Source organism: Hemiscyllium ocellatum, chromosome 30 (assembly GCF_020745735.1).
Source record: "Hemiscyllium ocellatum isolate sHemOce1 chromosome 30, sHemOce1.pat.X.cur, whole genome shotgun sequence".
NCBI lineage: Eukaryota > Metazoa > Chordata > Chondrichthyes > Orectolobiformes > Hemiscylliidae > Hemiscyllium > Hemiscyllium ocellatum.
This window is the reverse complement of record NC_083430.1, coordinates 11,332,035-11,346,319: the sequence shown is the minus strand read 5'-3', so window position 1 is coordinate 11,346,319 and position 14,285 is coordinate 11,332,035. Positions and strand designations below refer to the sequence as shown.

Below are 14,285 nucleotides of genomic sequence, written 5' to 3'. Positions count from 1 at the left end.
CTTGCTAATGAAAGGCAACACATCTTAAACTGCCTTATTAATCCTATCAACTTACGTGACAACTTTTGAAGGATCTATGGACATGGCCCCCAAGATCCTTCTGTTCCTCCACATTGCCACGAATCCTGCATTTAACCGTGCAATTTGCATTTAAATTCAACCTTTCAAAATGAATCACTTCACACTTTTCCAGGTTGAACTCCCCCTGCCACTTCTCAGCCCAGTTCTGCATTCTTTCAGTGTCCTATTGCAATCTACAACAGCCCTCCACACTATCCACAACTCTTCCAACCTTCACGTCATCGGAAAACTTAGTAACCCACTCTTCCGCTTCGTCATCCAAGTCATTTATCAAATCACAAAGAGCAGAGCAGCTCCCTTTTGGAATGCCACTGGTTACCAAGCTCCAGGCTGAATACTTTCCATCTGCTACCACCCTCTGTCTTCTATGGGCTAGCCAGTTCTGTATCCTGACAACCTAATTTCCTTGTATCCCATGCTTCCTTATTTTCTGTTTGTGCCTACCAGTGGGATCCTTATCAAACATTTTGCTAAAATCCATTTCCACTACATCCACTGTTCTACCTTCATCAATGTCTTTTGTCACATTCTCAAAGAATTCAATAAAGTTTGTTAGGCATGACCTTCCCCTCACAAAACTGTCTGACTATCTCTAATCAAACTTTTCCAAATAATCGCAAATCTTGTCTCTCAGAATCCTCTCCAATAATTTGATGTAAGACTGACTGGTCTGTAATTTCCAGGATTATCCCTTTTCCTTTACTTGAACAAGGGAATAACATTTGCCACCATCCAATCATCTGGTACGACTACAGTGGACAGTGAGGATGCAAAGACCATTGCCAAGGGCACAGCAATCTCTTCCTTCGCTTCCCACAGTAACCTTGGGTATATCTTGTCTGGCCCAGGGGTCTTACCTATCCTCATTTTTCTAAATTTCCAGCACATTTTCTTTCTTAACCTCAGCCTGTTCAAGCATACCAGCCTGTTTGACACTGTCCTTACAAACAACAAAGTCCCTATCACTAATAAATACTGAAGCAAAAAATTCATTAAGGACCTCACTGACCTCATCCGACTCCAGGCACAAGTTCCCTCCACTATCGTTGATTGGCCCTACCCTCAAGCTCACCTCACCTCACCATCCTCTTGTTCCTCGCACAAGTGTAGAACACCTTGCGGTTTTCCTTAATCCTACCCATCAAGGCTTTTTCACGTCCCCTTCTAGTTCTCCTACATCTATTCTTCAGTTCTTTCCTGACTGCTTTGTAACCCTCTAAAACCCTGCCTGATCCTTGCTTCCTCAGCCTTAAGCTTCCTTCTTTCTCTTGACTAGGTGTTCCACATCTCTTGTCATCCAAGGTTCCTTCACCCTACCATCCCTTCCTTGTCTCAGTGGGACAAATCTATATAACACTCAGAAGAAATGCTCCCTAAACAACCTCCACATTTCTGTCATGCATTTCCCTGAGAATATCTGCTCCCAATTTGTGCTCTACAGTTCCTGCCTAATAGCATTGTAATTCCCCTCCCCCAATTAAATACCTTCCCATACCATCTGCTCCTATCCCTCTCCTTGAATATAGTAAAGATCAAGGAATTGTGATCTCTCGGTGGGACAGCATTTCTGTGATAGTGATCTGCCACCTGGCCTGGTTCATTGCCAAGCACCAAATCCAATTTGGCTTCCCCTCTAGTTGGCCTATGTACCTATTGAGTCAGGAATCCTTCCCGGATACACGTGACAAAATTGCTCCATCCAAACTATTTGTATTAAGGAGGTTCCCATCAATATTAGGGAAGTTGAAGTCACCTTTAACAACAGCCCTGTTTTCTGCACCTTTCCAAAATTTGCCTCCCAGTCTGCTCCTCTGTGTCTCTGTAGAAAACTCCTAAAGAAGTGACTGCTCCTTTCCTGTTTCTACCTTCCATCCATAATGACTCAGTAGACAAATGCTGTTTGATGGCTTCCCTTTCTGCAGCTGTGATACTATCCCTGATCAGCAATACCACCCCCTCACCTCTTTTACCTCCCTCCCTATTCCTTTTGAAACATCTGTACTCCGGAGCATCCATCAATCATTCCTGCCCATGTGATATCCAGATCTCCGTAATGGCCACAACATCATCCCTCCAACTACTGATCCATGCTGTAAGGTCATCACTTTTTGTGTTAAAATAGACACACTGCAAACCATCACACTGCCTCCAACTTTGCCCTACCAACTGTCTATCCTTCCTCACAGAACCTCTGCATTTGCCTGTTCAACTACTACTTATCCTCTGATCCATCGCTCTGGTTCCCATACCCCTGTCAAACTAGTCTAAACCATCCCAAAGAGCTCCCACACAGGTTATTGGTGCCCCTCCAGTTCAGGTGCAACCCATCCTCCTTATACAGGTCCTACGTTCCCCAGAAGGTATCCCAATGATCCACATATCTGAAGCCTTCTTTCCTCCACCAGCCCTGCAACTATTTGTTCATTTGCACTTACTGTCTGTCCCTAACCTCACCAGCCTGTGGAACCAGTAGCTATCCTGAGATTACTACTTTGCTCGTCCTGCCTGTTAGCTTCCAACCTAACTCCCTATATTCACTTTTCACATCTTCTTTTCCTAGCTATGTCATTAGTGCCAATATGCACCATGACCTCTGACTGCTCCCCCTCCCCCTTAAGAATCCAGTTGACTTAATTCGAGACATCCCTGACCCTGGCCCTTGGGAGACAACCTACCATCAGTGTGTCTTGTTCATGACCACAGAATCTCCTATCCTTGTCGCTGTTCCATTCTCCCCCTTTCTCCTCTGAGCAACACAGGCTCCGTGCCAGAGACCTGGCCGCTGTGGCTTTTCCCTGGTAAGTCCTCTACAGAAGTAATTTGTCAAAATATGTGAAATATTCTGTGAGGAGGGTACCAGAAGTAATAAACATAGCATGGTTTGTGAACTTCAGAAATCATTTTGAAAATAGGCACTGTTGCAGTTCTTTAGTATTGCTATATTGTAAATATCTAAACGAATCAAGCACAATGCTTTACAATTAGGTCACTTTATTAAGAACATGCTATGTATCTTCACTGTTTTAATCTGATTAAGAAATCTGCACTGGAGAAATTATTATTATTATTATTATTATTATTAATTATTATTATTATTTTTTCTTTCACCTGGCCTTCCTCAAGCTCTGGACTCCATTTAGCAGGTAGAAAAAAGAAAAGACCTTTACATAGTGCCTTTCACAAAAGACATCACAATGCAGTTTCCAGCTGCTGAGGTTCTTTTGAAGTCCATTCACTGTTATAATAAAGGAGATATGGTATCTAATTTGTACACAACAAGCTCTCATAAACAGCAATGTGAGAATTATCACAGATAATCTGTCTCTTATTGAGGAATGAATAGTAGCCAGCAGAATAGTACTGTGGAACATTTCTGCCCACTTGTGAGGGGTGACATGTTGTTTTAAGATTCTGCAGTACAGCACTTCTACCAGTGCAGCAAGCCATAAGCATTTGGAATTGTAAGCGAGAGCAGTTGTGTTGTTGGATGAGAAGGGGCATAAATTGATAATCTAGAGAGTGCAAATGTATATCCTGTATAGCAGCTTGAGGCAGCATGCAAGTTGTGTGTGTGTGTGTCTGTATTAGATTGCATCCTTCTTCTGGTGACATTGGCTAATTCTGGAAGCCCCATTATCTGGTCGAAACATGCGACCTCAATATGGACCATTGATCAGAGATCAAGAATACCAGTGCAACACTTGGCTTTCTTTTTAGACCTGAGCACATATCAGGAATAGCATGGTGATGGGAAAATGTGACTTGGGTTATATGGAATGATGTCATTGCAGTTGCATTTCCCTTTTCTTTCCTTCCTGCCTGAATGTCTCTCTGTCCCCACCTCCAAATTAAAATCAATCTGTGGAGCTAAAGTTAGAATTCCTTATTTTAGAAATCCTGTCTATTATTTATTTTGCAATGTGTTCATATACAACACTATTTGGATGTAGGCATAGTAAGCCTAAAATGAATTACATTAATGTACATTAAGAATTTCTGTGCTGTGCCTTGCAATTCTGGCGGCATCCACAGCCCATTGTTTGAGAGTTGGATATGATGTGTGGTTAAGTTGCATGCCTCAAATGTTATAATATTTGTCATAACTTGCTGGTTTTTGAAATGACTTAAATTTTTCAAGTAGATTCACTCCTCTCTGCTATGTGTGCCCCCTTCCCAAAAGCAAATAATTTTCAGGCAAAGCCCTGGTGCGCAGATGATGTAAAGTAAGATTTGAGCCTGTCTTTTGGTCTGTTTAGCCTGTACAACTCCTTCAGATTTTATTGATTTCATGGAATATCATCCATGTGACATGTGCATTCACAGATGTCGTCCAGGCTCTGTGGAGTCAGGTAGTGAGTTACTTGCCACAGAATTTGTAGGCTATGATCTGTTGTTGTAGTCAGTATTTAAATTACTGATCATGTTTCTGCTCAGTGGTAACCCTCAGGATGTCGATGGGGAGTTCAGCAATGGCAGTGCCACTGAATGTCAAGGGATGATGGATTCTCTCTTGTTGGAAGATAATCTTTCTTAGTCATGACATGGTCATTGCCACTTATCAATCTAAGCCTGCATGTTGTGTAGGTCTAGTGTAGACATTATCTGATTCAGAGTCTGAGTCGTCGTGAAAGGTACCATTGCAATCATCAGAGAACATCACTACTTCTGACCTTGTGATTGAGGGAAGATTGTTCATGAAGCATCTGAAGATGTTTGGGTCTTGGACACTGCTAGAGGAGCTCTGACGGAGTTAAGTTGGAACCGAGATACTATGAATGACTTTGTTTGCATACATAATGATACTTTGCAGCTTTGATACTGAAACTTGGCATAATATGTTATAACTTTATGTAAGTGGAGTAGTACCCATGAAGTGTAGTCCAGTTGGTCGTTTCATCTTCAAGGTTAATTGCAGACATTTGCAAAAGTAAATTAGTATCTATTGGTGTTTCACCGGATCTTGCAACTTGTCTGGCCATGAGTTACATGCATAGCCACTAACTGCAAGGACTTACGTAGGTTGAAGGTTGGGGGCAGGTGCTGGGGACTGTTGATTATAATGTCCTTCTATTTTGCAGTGATCCACCCTTGCAATATTTAGGTTCTGTAATCAAATACGTATTCTATGAAATCCTTTCCATATGTGTTTATCATTTCCCTAATCTTTACCAGACTCGTGTTTGGAAATACAAATTTAGCTTCAGGCTGTTGGTCTATATTTGGTGCTGGTTGTTATTGTGGTGGGGCATTGCTGAAAGGTGAGTCACATATGCGAGTTTAATTGTAGCCATCTGTGGTTTGAGCTGCTGACTGATGTGTACCTGTTCCAGGCTTTCAAAACAGTACTACCGTAGAATTGCCAAATTAAGTCTATTGTTCTTGGAAAGGTTTGTTCATGTGATGACCTTAAGCCATTGTAGGGACCTAACAGTAGTTCTTATTGCATTGTTCATACCAAGATGTGCCTGGTATAAGTTTCCCTTGGTTGAAGGACGTTTCAATTATGAGCTTCCATCACAAGTTAGTTTGAATCATGGATTCTGTACAGTGTGGAGACAGGCTATTTGGCCCAACAAGTCTACACCGACCCTCCGAAGAGTAAATCACCCACACCCATTCCCCTACCCTATTACTCTACATTTACCCCTAACTAATGCACCTAACGTATATATTCCTGAATACGCTGAGCAATTTAACATGGCCAATTAACCTAGCCCGCACATCTTTAGATTGTCCCTGTGTCTGCATGAGTTTCCTCACACAATGTGCAAACTTCACACAGATAGTTGCCCGAGGCAGGAATCAAACCCAGGTTCCTGGAGCTGTGAGGCAGCAGTGCTACCTACTGAGCCACCATACCAAACCTGCCTCCAATCTTCACCCTCGCAGCTAGTGCTATTGGGTGCAGTATTATAGCCTTTTGTAATCATTAGGATTACTTAGCTTATTGGAAATGCTGTTTGGGTGGAAAGTTCAGACATCTATGCATTATATTGACCCTTGACTTACAGGCTTAGCTTAAACTCGGACAGTCTGTTGTGGCACTGCTGGGTGTTGTACAACTCACATGGGCACATGTTCCATGACATTTTATTCAAATTCTAATCACAGTTCTGTTTGAATTGTTTCTTTTAATATAGAGAGACCAGAGGGGCTGGGCTAGTTCTCCTTAGCACAGCAGATTAAAGGGAGATTTAATAGTGTTCATAGTTTATGACTAAGAACTTTATTTAGGTTACCCTCTTGAAAATTAATTTGCTTAGACTTTGAGGGTAACTGGCTTTCCCTTGTAGATATATTTGCAACATAGAACTATAGAAACAATGCAGTTCATTAATGTGTGCTTTTCGTAATGTGTCAGCAATGCTCAACTTCTGAAAGGGGAATCCTGCTTAATATTTCAGATGGAGCTCATTTGTCAGGAATTTTCTCATCAAGTTCATATGTGAAGTGGTAAATCTTTGGCAGGAAGGCGAGTGACAGAGATTTGAGGGCGCTGTTAGTTTCTGTTCATGTTCTTTCTGATGGAGCAAGACGAGAGCATGAATGTCCTCAAACACTTCAGACTTCTGTTTCTTGCAGACTGAAGTTAACTTTTACTCAAGATTGTTGCAAGGAAGCATATTCCCACAGTTCAAATTAAATCGACATCAGGATGCATTAAAAATTGTTGCAACCAGTTCAAGCAAAGGTTAAGTTTTCTTTTTTAGCCTGTGGATGTATTTTGTTAGTTGGATGTTTGAACCAAAGAGATATATATATCTGGTTAACGATCTAGTCAGTCTGCTAAGAAATGTGAAATTGTATTTGAGAAGCTAAAAGATGGAAAAAATGTTCAATTTTTTAAAAATCCTCATTTCCTGAAGGCACTGACTCATGCTAAGGTTCAGTTCTTTGGGTGTTGCCTGCACTATTATGGAAAAAATGTCAGGCGTCTCTTTAACCACAGTGTTGGATTCCCTCCTTTTTAAAACAGCTGTAATTGAGTTCACAGTGATTGTCCCATTCATGTGCCATTGCCATCTGACACCGTGATTATCTCTTCAATCTTTACAGCACATTTTTATCCTACTCACACCTTTTAGAATGACACTTGGAGTCAAAATGCATTTACCCCTTTGTCTTTATTGAAGATTTCTGATCTGCTCGCTCTGTTGCTTCACTTTTGTCATGTGACCTACATCTGATTTTGCGTTTTCCCCATATGATCAGAAAATTGACTTCATTCTCTCTTATTCAACCTTTCTATTTCACATTTATGTAATGACCCTTGGTGACTGCTTGTTTGATGGTAGTAGTGGATGCCAGAAAATCTGTTCTAATATTTTCCCTGCTGTTTGCTCAGACTGTTCGCAACCTTGAGCTGAGCTTCAAACTTCATGTTGTATCCATGACTGACACCATCTGTTTCTACCATAATACCTGCTTCTCCCATGTATACCTTATTGCCTTTAGTAATTTTTATCCATTCTTGTCTTCACCATCTGCAAGCTTGACTTCTCTGCCTCTTTGTTTGCCACTTGAGCTCCATCCAATATGAAGATTTAATTAATCCAGAGCACCTCTGTAATTTCCTAGCCTTATTCTGCTATTCAATTCTACTCGCTGGCCATTTTCTTGATTGGCTTCCTGCTCCCAGCAGGCTGACATGAGGATGGTTGGGAATCCTCTTGTCCTCCGTTCACCTTTCTGTCCCTCCGTTGACCTACTTGATGTTGGCTGCTTTCGTCCAAAAGTTCCTGGCTTCCTCCCATCAATCATAATGGTAGAAGTGTCAGTAATCTGTTGAACTATGAAATTTTCTTCCTAAGACATTTCCAACTTCCTAATCTCTCTCCACTTTCAAAAGGCTTCCCAAATGACAAACCTGCATTTTAATTTTATGTGGTGGCTCTTTTATGTACAGGTGCACTCTCTCAAATCTGGGAGCCTTGAGATCAAGCCATTCAAAATTTCAGAGCTTGCAGGTTTCCAGAAAAAAAACCCATTTGAGCATTGTTAATTCAAATTGAAATGCCTTAACCCAGATAATAGGGGAAAGAGGGAAAGCATTTCAGGATAATGGCCATGTTGCTGCTGACATTAATTCACTTCTCATGGATTAGGTGTACTAACTCCTTCATACCTCCTCCTACATGAGCACCGTTTAAAATGAAAACAAAATGTTTTTAAATGTCCGTTGTTTTTAGGTAGCTGGATTTGAGAGTATACCTATAATAAAAAAAACCCTCTCATTCACACAGACTTTTAAAACTGAGCCATGTAAAGAGCTGTGATCAAGCACTTTAACAGAGGAGTGCTGTCGAGGATGTGAATTTCAGAGCTTGGAGACGAGGCACAACCACAACTAATGGCATGAGAAACTTGGAATATCCCACTAATTTTAGCTTGTGTATGCGTTTGAGTATTGTAGGGCTAGAGGAGCTTAAGTAGGATGAAACCATGAGATCTCAAAGTAAGTTTCAAAATCATTGACACTAGCGCTCAGTTCAGCAATGAGCTGTTATTGAAATGATTTGGAGAAATGCTCTAATGGTTTAGAGTTCATCAGAGAAAATTTTACAGTTGTGCACTTGGAAACAGTGACAGGATTGCCATGGATTTACAGAGGGGAAATCATGCTTCATAGATTAGATTAGATTACTTAGTGTGGAAACAGGCCCTTCGGCTCAACAAGTCCACAACGACCCGCTGAAGCATAACCCACCCAGACCCATTCTCCTACACTTACCCCTTCACCTAACACTCTGGGCAATTTAGCATGGCCAATTCACCTAACCTGCACATTTTTGGATTGTGGGAGGAAACGGGAGCACCCGGAGGAACCCCACGCAGACACTGGGGGAATGTGCAAACTCCACAGAGAATCGCCTGAGGCGGGACTTGAACCCGGGTCTCTGGCGCTGAGAGGCAACAGTGCTAACCACTGAACAATGTACTGGAATTTTTCGAGGGTGTAATTAGACTAGAGTTGGTCAGGGGAACCCAGTGGATATGGTTTGCTTGGACTTTAAAAAGACTTTTGATAAGGTCCCACGTCAAAGATTGGAATGTGGAACATAAATCCTTAGGACTGGGTATACTATACTGACATATATAAGGAACTAATTGGCAGGCAAACAAAAAAAAAGGATAAACCAGGTCTTTTTACAAGTGATAGTCAATGATTCGTGGGGTATAACAGGAAGTTCATGCCTGCACCCCAGTTCTTCATGATATCTATATGTTGATGATTAAGATGAGGGAACTAAAAGAGAACTTTTCAGACAAGACAACGTTGGTTGGAAGGGTGAACTGTGAGAAAAATGCAGAGATGCTTCAATGTGATTTGGACAAAATTTGAGTGAATGGACAAATGCATGACAAATGAAGTATCATGTGGATAAATTAGATGATCTACTTTGGTAATTGTAACAAGAAGATCATCATTATCTGAATGGCAGTAGATTGGGAAAGAGTGAGGTGCACTCTTGTAAGCCTGGGTGTTCTTGTAAGCTAGTTGTTGAAAGTAAGCATGCAAATTAGTGGGCTGTGAAGAAGGCAAATAGTCCATTCGTCTTCTACGTGTAAGGATTTGAGTACAGGATGCCTTCCTGTAATTGCCAAGGGCCTTTGCTGAGATAACACCCTGGAGTATTGTGTGCAGCTTTGGCCTCCTTATTTGAGGAAGAATGTTCCTTTTATGTTGGAGGTGCAAGGAGGTTTACCAGACTGATTCCTGGGATGACAAGCCTGATGTATGAAGAGTGACTGGATCAGTTAGGTCCATATTCACTGAAGTAAGTGAGGACTGCAGATGCTGGAGATCAGAGTCGAGAGTGTGGTGCTGGAAAATCACAGCAGGTCAGGCAGAATAGCAGGAAAGTTGACGTTTTGGGCAAGAGCCCTTCATCAGGAATGAGGCTTGTGAGGCAAGGGGGTGGAGAGATAAATGAGAGGTGAGTAGGGGTGGGTGGGAGCGGGGAAGGTAGTTGGAGGTAGAAGTAGAGGTAATGGTGATAGGTCAGAGAGGAGGGTAGAGTGGATAGGTGGCATAGAAGGAAGATGGACAGGTATGACCGGCCGCAGGCAGTGCTGACTTAGAAGGTTGGATCTGAATAATGGGGTGGGGGCTGATGGAGAAATCAGGAAACTGGTGAAGTTCAAATTGTTGCCATGTGGTTGGAGCGTCCCATGGCAGAAGATGAGGCGTTCTTCCTACAGGCTTTGGGTGGTTAGGGTGTGGCACCTATCGCACTCTCAGCTACCCCTCTTTCTCCCCCAACCCACCTTCATAACCTTCAACTTGAAGTATCTCCTATCAAAATGTCCTGAAAATGCAAGGGGTAGGTTTTTTTTAAATTGGCTGCTTTTTCTGAAGGAGTAGGAACAAATTGCTGTTGATTTGGAATCTGTACTGAAAACTACAAATACTGGAAATCACAGTGGGTCAGGCAGCATCCATGAAGAGAGAGAAAACAGACTAATGTTTCAAGTCAGAGCTGAAGTTTCTCTGAAGTTGCTTTGCTGTGTCTTTTGATCCTAGAATTGTTGTTTTAGTCCAGTTGTTCAGTGGCAAACTTCAGCCTTGATCTTGGTTTGCTGTTGGCTGTTTTTCAAGATAAAATTGAGACAATATTTATGTAATCTTTTTTACCATTAATTTTTTGGGGGTTGTACGTGGTGTGCAACAAGTTAAGTTAATTGAAAAGTGCTGTTAGTATTATGATATGCTCAACAATCTTTCCAAAGGATTATAGTGTGTTAATGTGCAAAGTTGTGCATTTGATCAACTTGTCTTCTTGGAGGGTGTTGGCTGTAACCAACTGCATTATTGATGTAGAGAATCTACTGATTCAACAACTTCCTGATTTGTCCACAGAAAACATCATTACTGTATAATACATGATATAATCTACATATACTGCTTAGACACTGACATTTGGTATTTCTATTTGTGAAGCTGGTTGTAGGAATGTCAAATTCTCATTCTCAGAAAAAAAAATAGATGTTCATGGCTTATTTTACAGCTTGTTTAAAAGCAGGCTACTTCTAACTTGCTTCTCTGGTCTCCTTTCTGTTCTCCACCTTCAGTGCTTTGAAAAAAATACGTTTGGTGCACACTTACTCTTTTTTTTTATTTCTTTTGCCCATAGGACGCACAGAATCACCATCACTAACTTCTGTCTTGGAAAGCATCTAGTTAGTGAGGATGATTTACTGAAAGATCAGCGGGGGAGCCCTGCCTACATTAGCCCTGATGTTCTGAGTGGTGAGTTCCCAATTCTGTCTGATGACTATATACTGTTGGCAGGAGAGTGGGTGGTTTGCAATGTTAAGGCTGCCTGTGTTCTTGCATCAGTGTTTACTGAGTATAGCAATATGAGACAGGAAAGCCTTCTCCAGTCACTACACCCACTATTTTTTCCTGTTATTCAGTCCTTCCAGCTTCCACTAAAGTGTTTCTGTACTGTAATCATATTTATCATCTAGATGTTTTAACAAGTGGCAAAACAGATGTATGAGAATGTGAGGAAGTACCTTTCTTGCTGTTGAAAAGAGGTCTTCATCCTAGTTCAGATATGAATATTCAAATTTTCAGTTCTTGTCGAGACCTATAACTCTTTTGAAGAGATTTGAATTTCCTGTTGAAAAAATACACAGGATTTCATGTTTTAAAATCTGTACTGACTAAAAGCAGTAATGATAAAAGTTTTTTTTTCCTGAACTTATTTTTGAAACACACTCTGTAAATTACACTCTTTTAAAGCAAACAGTCCAGGACCCATCCTTCAGTGAGTTTCTATGACTCCACTTTGCTGAGTATTAATTTTGAATGACTATTCCAAGGTACTTTGATCAGTTTTAGGAGCTTCTTAAACGCCTGGATAATAGTAAATCTGTTTCTGTTGCTGCTTTTTCCAAGCTTTACAGGACAAATTTCCCCAGATCTTTGAGATGGCTGCTGAATGTATCATTTCAACTAGTCTCCCTTCTGCATCCGGATGCTGGACCTTGCAAAATATCACAACTTCACACTGCTAACCTCCTAGAACTACTGTCTGTGTTCCTTGGTTTAGTGAGAAGTTTGTAAACCAATAGAAAGCCAACTGACTTTCTCTGCCATCTTACACTCAAAGCCATATGAAACATACAAACTTTCATCTAGGGAAAAAAAACTGCTGATATTTAGCTTGACTCGTCCTCAACTCCCTTTTATGTTTGAAATAAATAGACAATTTATAGTGCAAACTGTTTGAAATCTGATACCTACAAGCTCTTGTAGGGACCTTTTTGGAGGCAGTCTTTTTTTTTAAAACTCAGGATCTGCAACCATTGTCATGCAACGTAATACCTTGCACAGCCTTCTCTATAAAATGAACTCTTCTTTTGATTGTTTCAAACCACCAAACTTTGTGTCAGGCAGACTTTAGAGCAGGTCACATGAATCATGTTTGAAACGTCAGCGAAGCAGAGGGGGTGGAGAGAACAAACAAGATTCTGTGTGAGAGGGTCAGTAGTGGTGGTGTGGCCATAAAGAGCCTGGGTAGCTTGGTGTTACAGTTATGGTAACTGAGTGGAAAGGAGAGGGTTTTGAAGTGGAGCAGCTCAGTGAGTTAAAAGTTTGGAAAGAGAACTTCAACATGAATGTACCAGCCAGACTGAATACTTAAATGCTGAGGTTACTTCAGATATTTGCTGCAATTGTATTGGTTAGTGGTATTGATGATGATAGAAAATGTGTGGAATACCAATGTTTCTATTCATCAGCAGTTTAATTATTCTTTCTACTTGAAGTAGTGTAGAGGTACTTGCAATTCACTGTAGATCCGCATTAGTGCTGTAATAGTGCGATTCTTGGTTACAAGAGTGTTTCAGGTCTTCTGACAACTGATAACCCTGGGTAATCCAGATGTTCACAGATGTGACTTGAAACATTATGGCAGCTGATGAAATTTAAATTTTGTTAATTTAGTCTGGAATTCCGGGTTTGTCTCATTCATGATCATCAAACTGTTAAATTGGTGTAAAAACCTCTCCTGTTCACTCATGTCGTTCAGAGATGAAAATCTGTCCATATCCAACTTGGTTGGTATGTGACCTCACTCCCACAGGAGTGCTTGACCTTTTGCCTCTGAAATGATCCAACAAGTTAATAAGGAAAACTTCAGGATAGGCAATAAAACGCCAGCATTGCACAAGAGCCAAGGAGGAGAGGGGATATTGCAGTTGAACTTGATTTGCTCTTTTATTTTGAGACTCGCATCTGTGCAGTTTCCTCCATCGAGTCATTGGTAAGTGACCAGAATATGGAGTTTGGCTGCTTCTCTTCCACAAATACTGAAACCAGTTGTCACACTTCAGGTGATAGCTCACCGGGCATGGTGGGAATTAAATCTGTGATTTTTCTGATTGTTCTAACTTTTTGTTGTGCTTTTATCATATGTTTCTTGGTATGCCAATGTTGCTACCAAAGCTGAGTTGTTTTGCATCTCTAGTTGTCCAAAGGTTTGCAGTGCAATGTCTTGAATTGATTTTCTTTGTGGCTGAATGCATTAATGAACACTCAAGTCAACTATACAGTGTGGGGCTGGCATCGCATGTATGACTGGTTGGGTTATACTGCAATGTTTGTTTTCTTACACAGCAATATTCTCCAAGAAATTGGCAGCTTCCACGCTGATGAAGGACTTATGCCTGAAATATCAACTTTTCTGCTCCTTGGATGCTGCCTGACCTGCTGTGCTTTTCCAGTGCCACACTTCTTGACTCACCCTTCAGTATCTGCACTCTACACTTTCTCTCAGCTTGCAAGCTTTTCCTTGTTCACCTTCACAATTCACAATGACAGGAATGGAGTGTGCGTTTTTCTAAATTCTAATGTGGTACTGTTGATACAACACCAAATGGCATCCAGCCTCTTCAGCTTAGTCTTGTTACCAATCTTAATTCTGCAATCTTGCAGCAGTAACTTGAAATAGGATTTGATTTGTATTTTGTGTACTTGACATGATGTAACAGTATGTTTAGGCTGGTCAAATAGCAACAATATGTTTAATTGGATTACTATTTTGAATTGTCAACAATTTACCTTCTTTATGAAGCTTTTATCAATTTTTTTTCCCATCACCCTCAAAAGCACTTGACTCCTGTTTTGGGTTGTGATAATACTGCTTTTCCTTTCCAAATTGTTTGAAGGAAATTATGTTGTTAGTGTTTGAGTT

The 14,285-nt window shown here is 40.9% G+C and overlaps 1 protein-coding gene across 2 annotated transcripts in view; it reads left to right on the top strand.

Moving 5' to 3' along the window:
- stk40 (serine/threonine kinase 40) overlaps window positions 1-14,285 on the top strand; it is a 73,251-nt gene that overhangs the window by 35,252 nt on the left and 23,714 nt on the right. For both annotated transcript variants that reach the window (XM_060847370.1, XM_060847371.1), the window contains exon 7: window positions 11,217-11,332. In XM_060847370.1, the coding sequence (XP_060703353.1) occupies window positions 11,217-11,332 (116 nt within the window). The remainder of the gene's footprint in view (window positions 1-11,216; window positions 11,333-14,285) is intronic.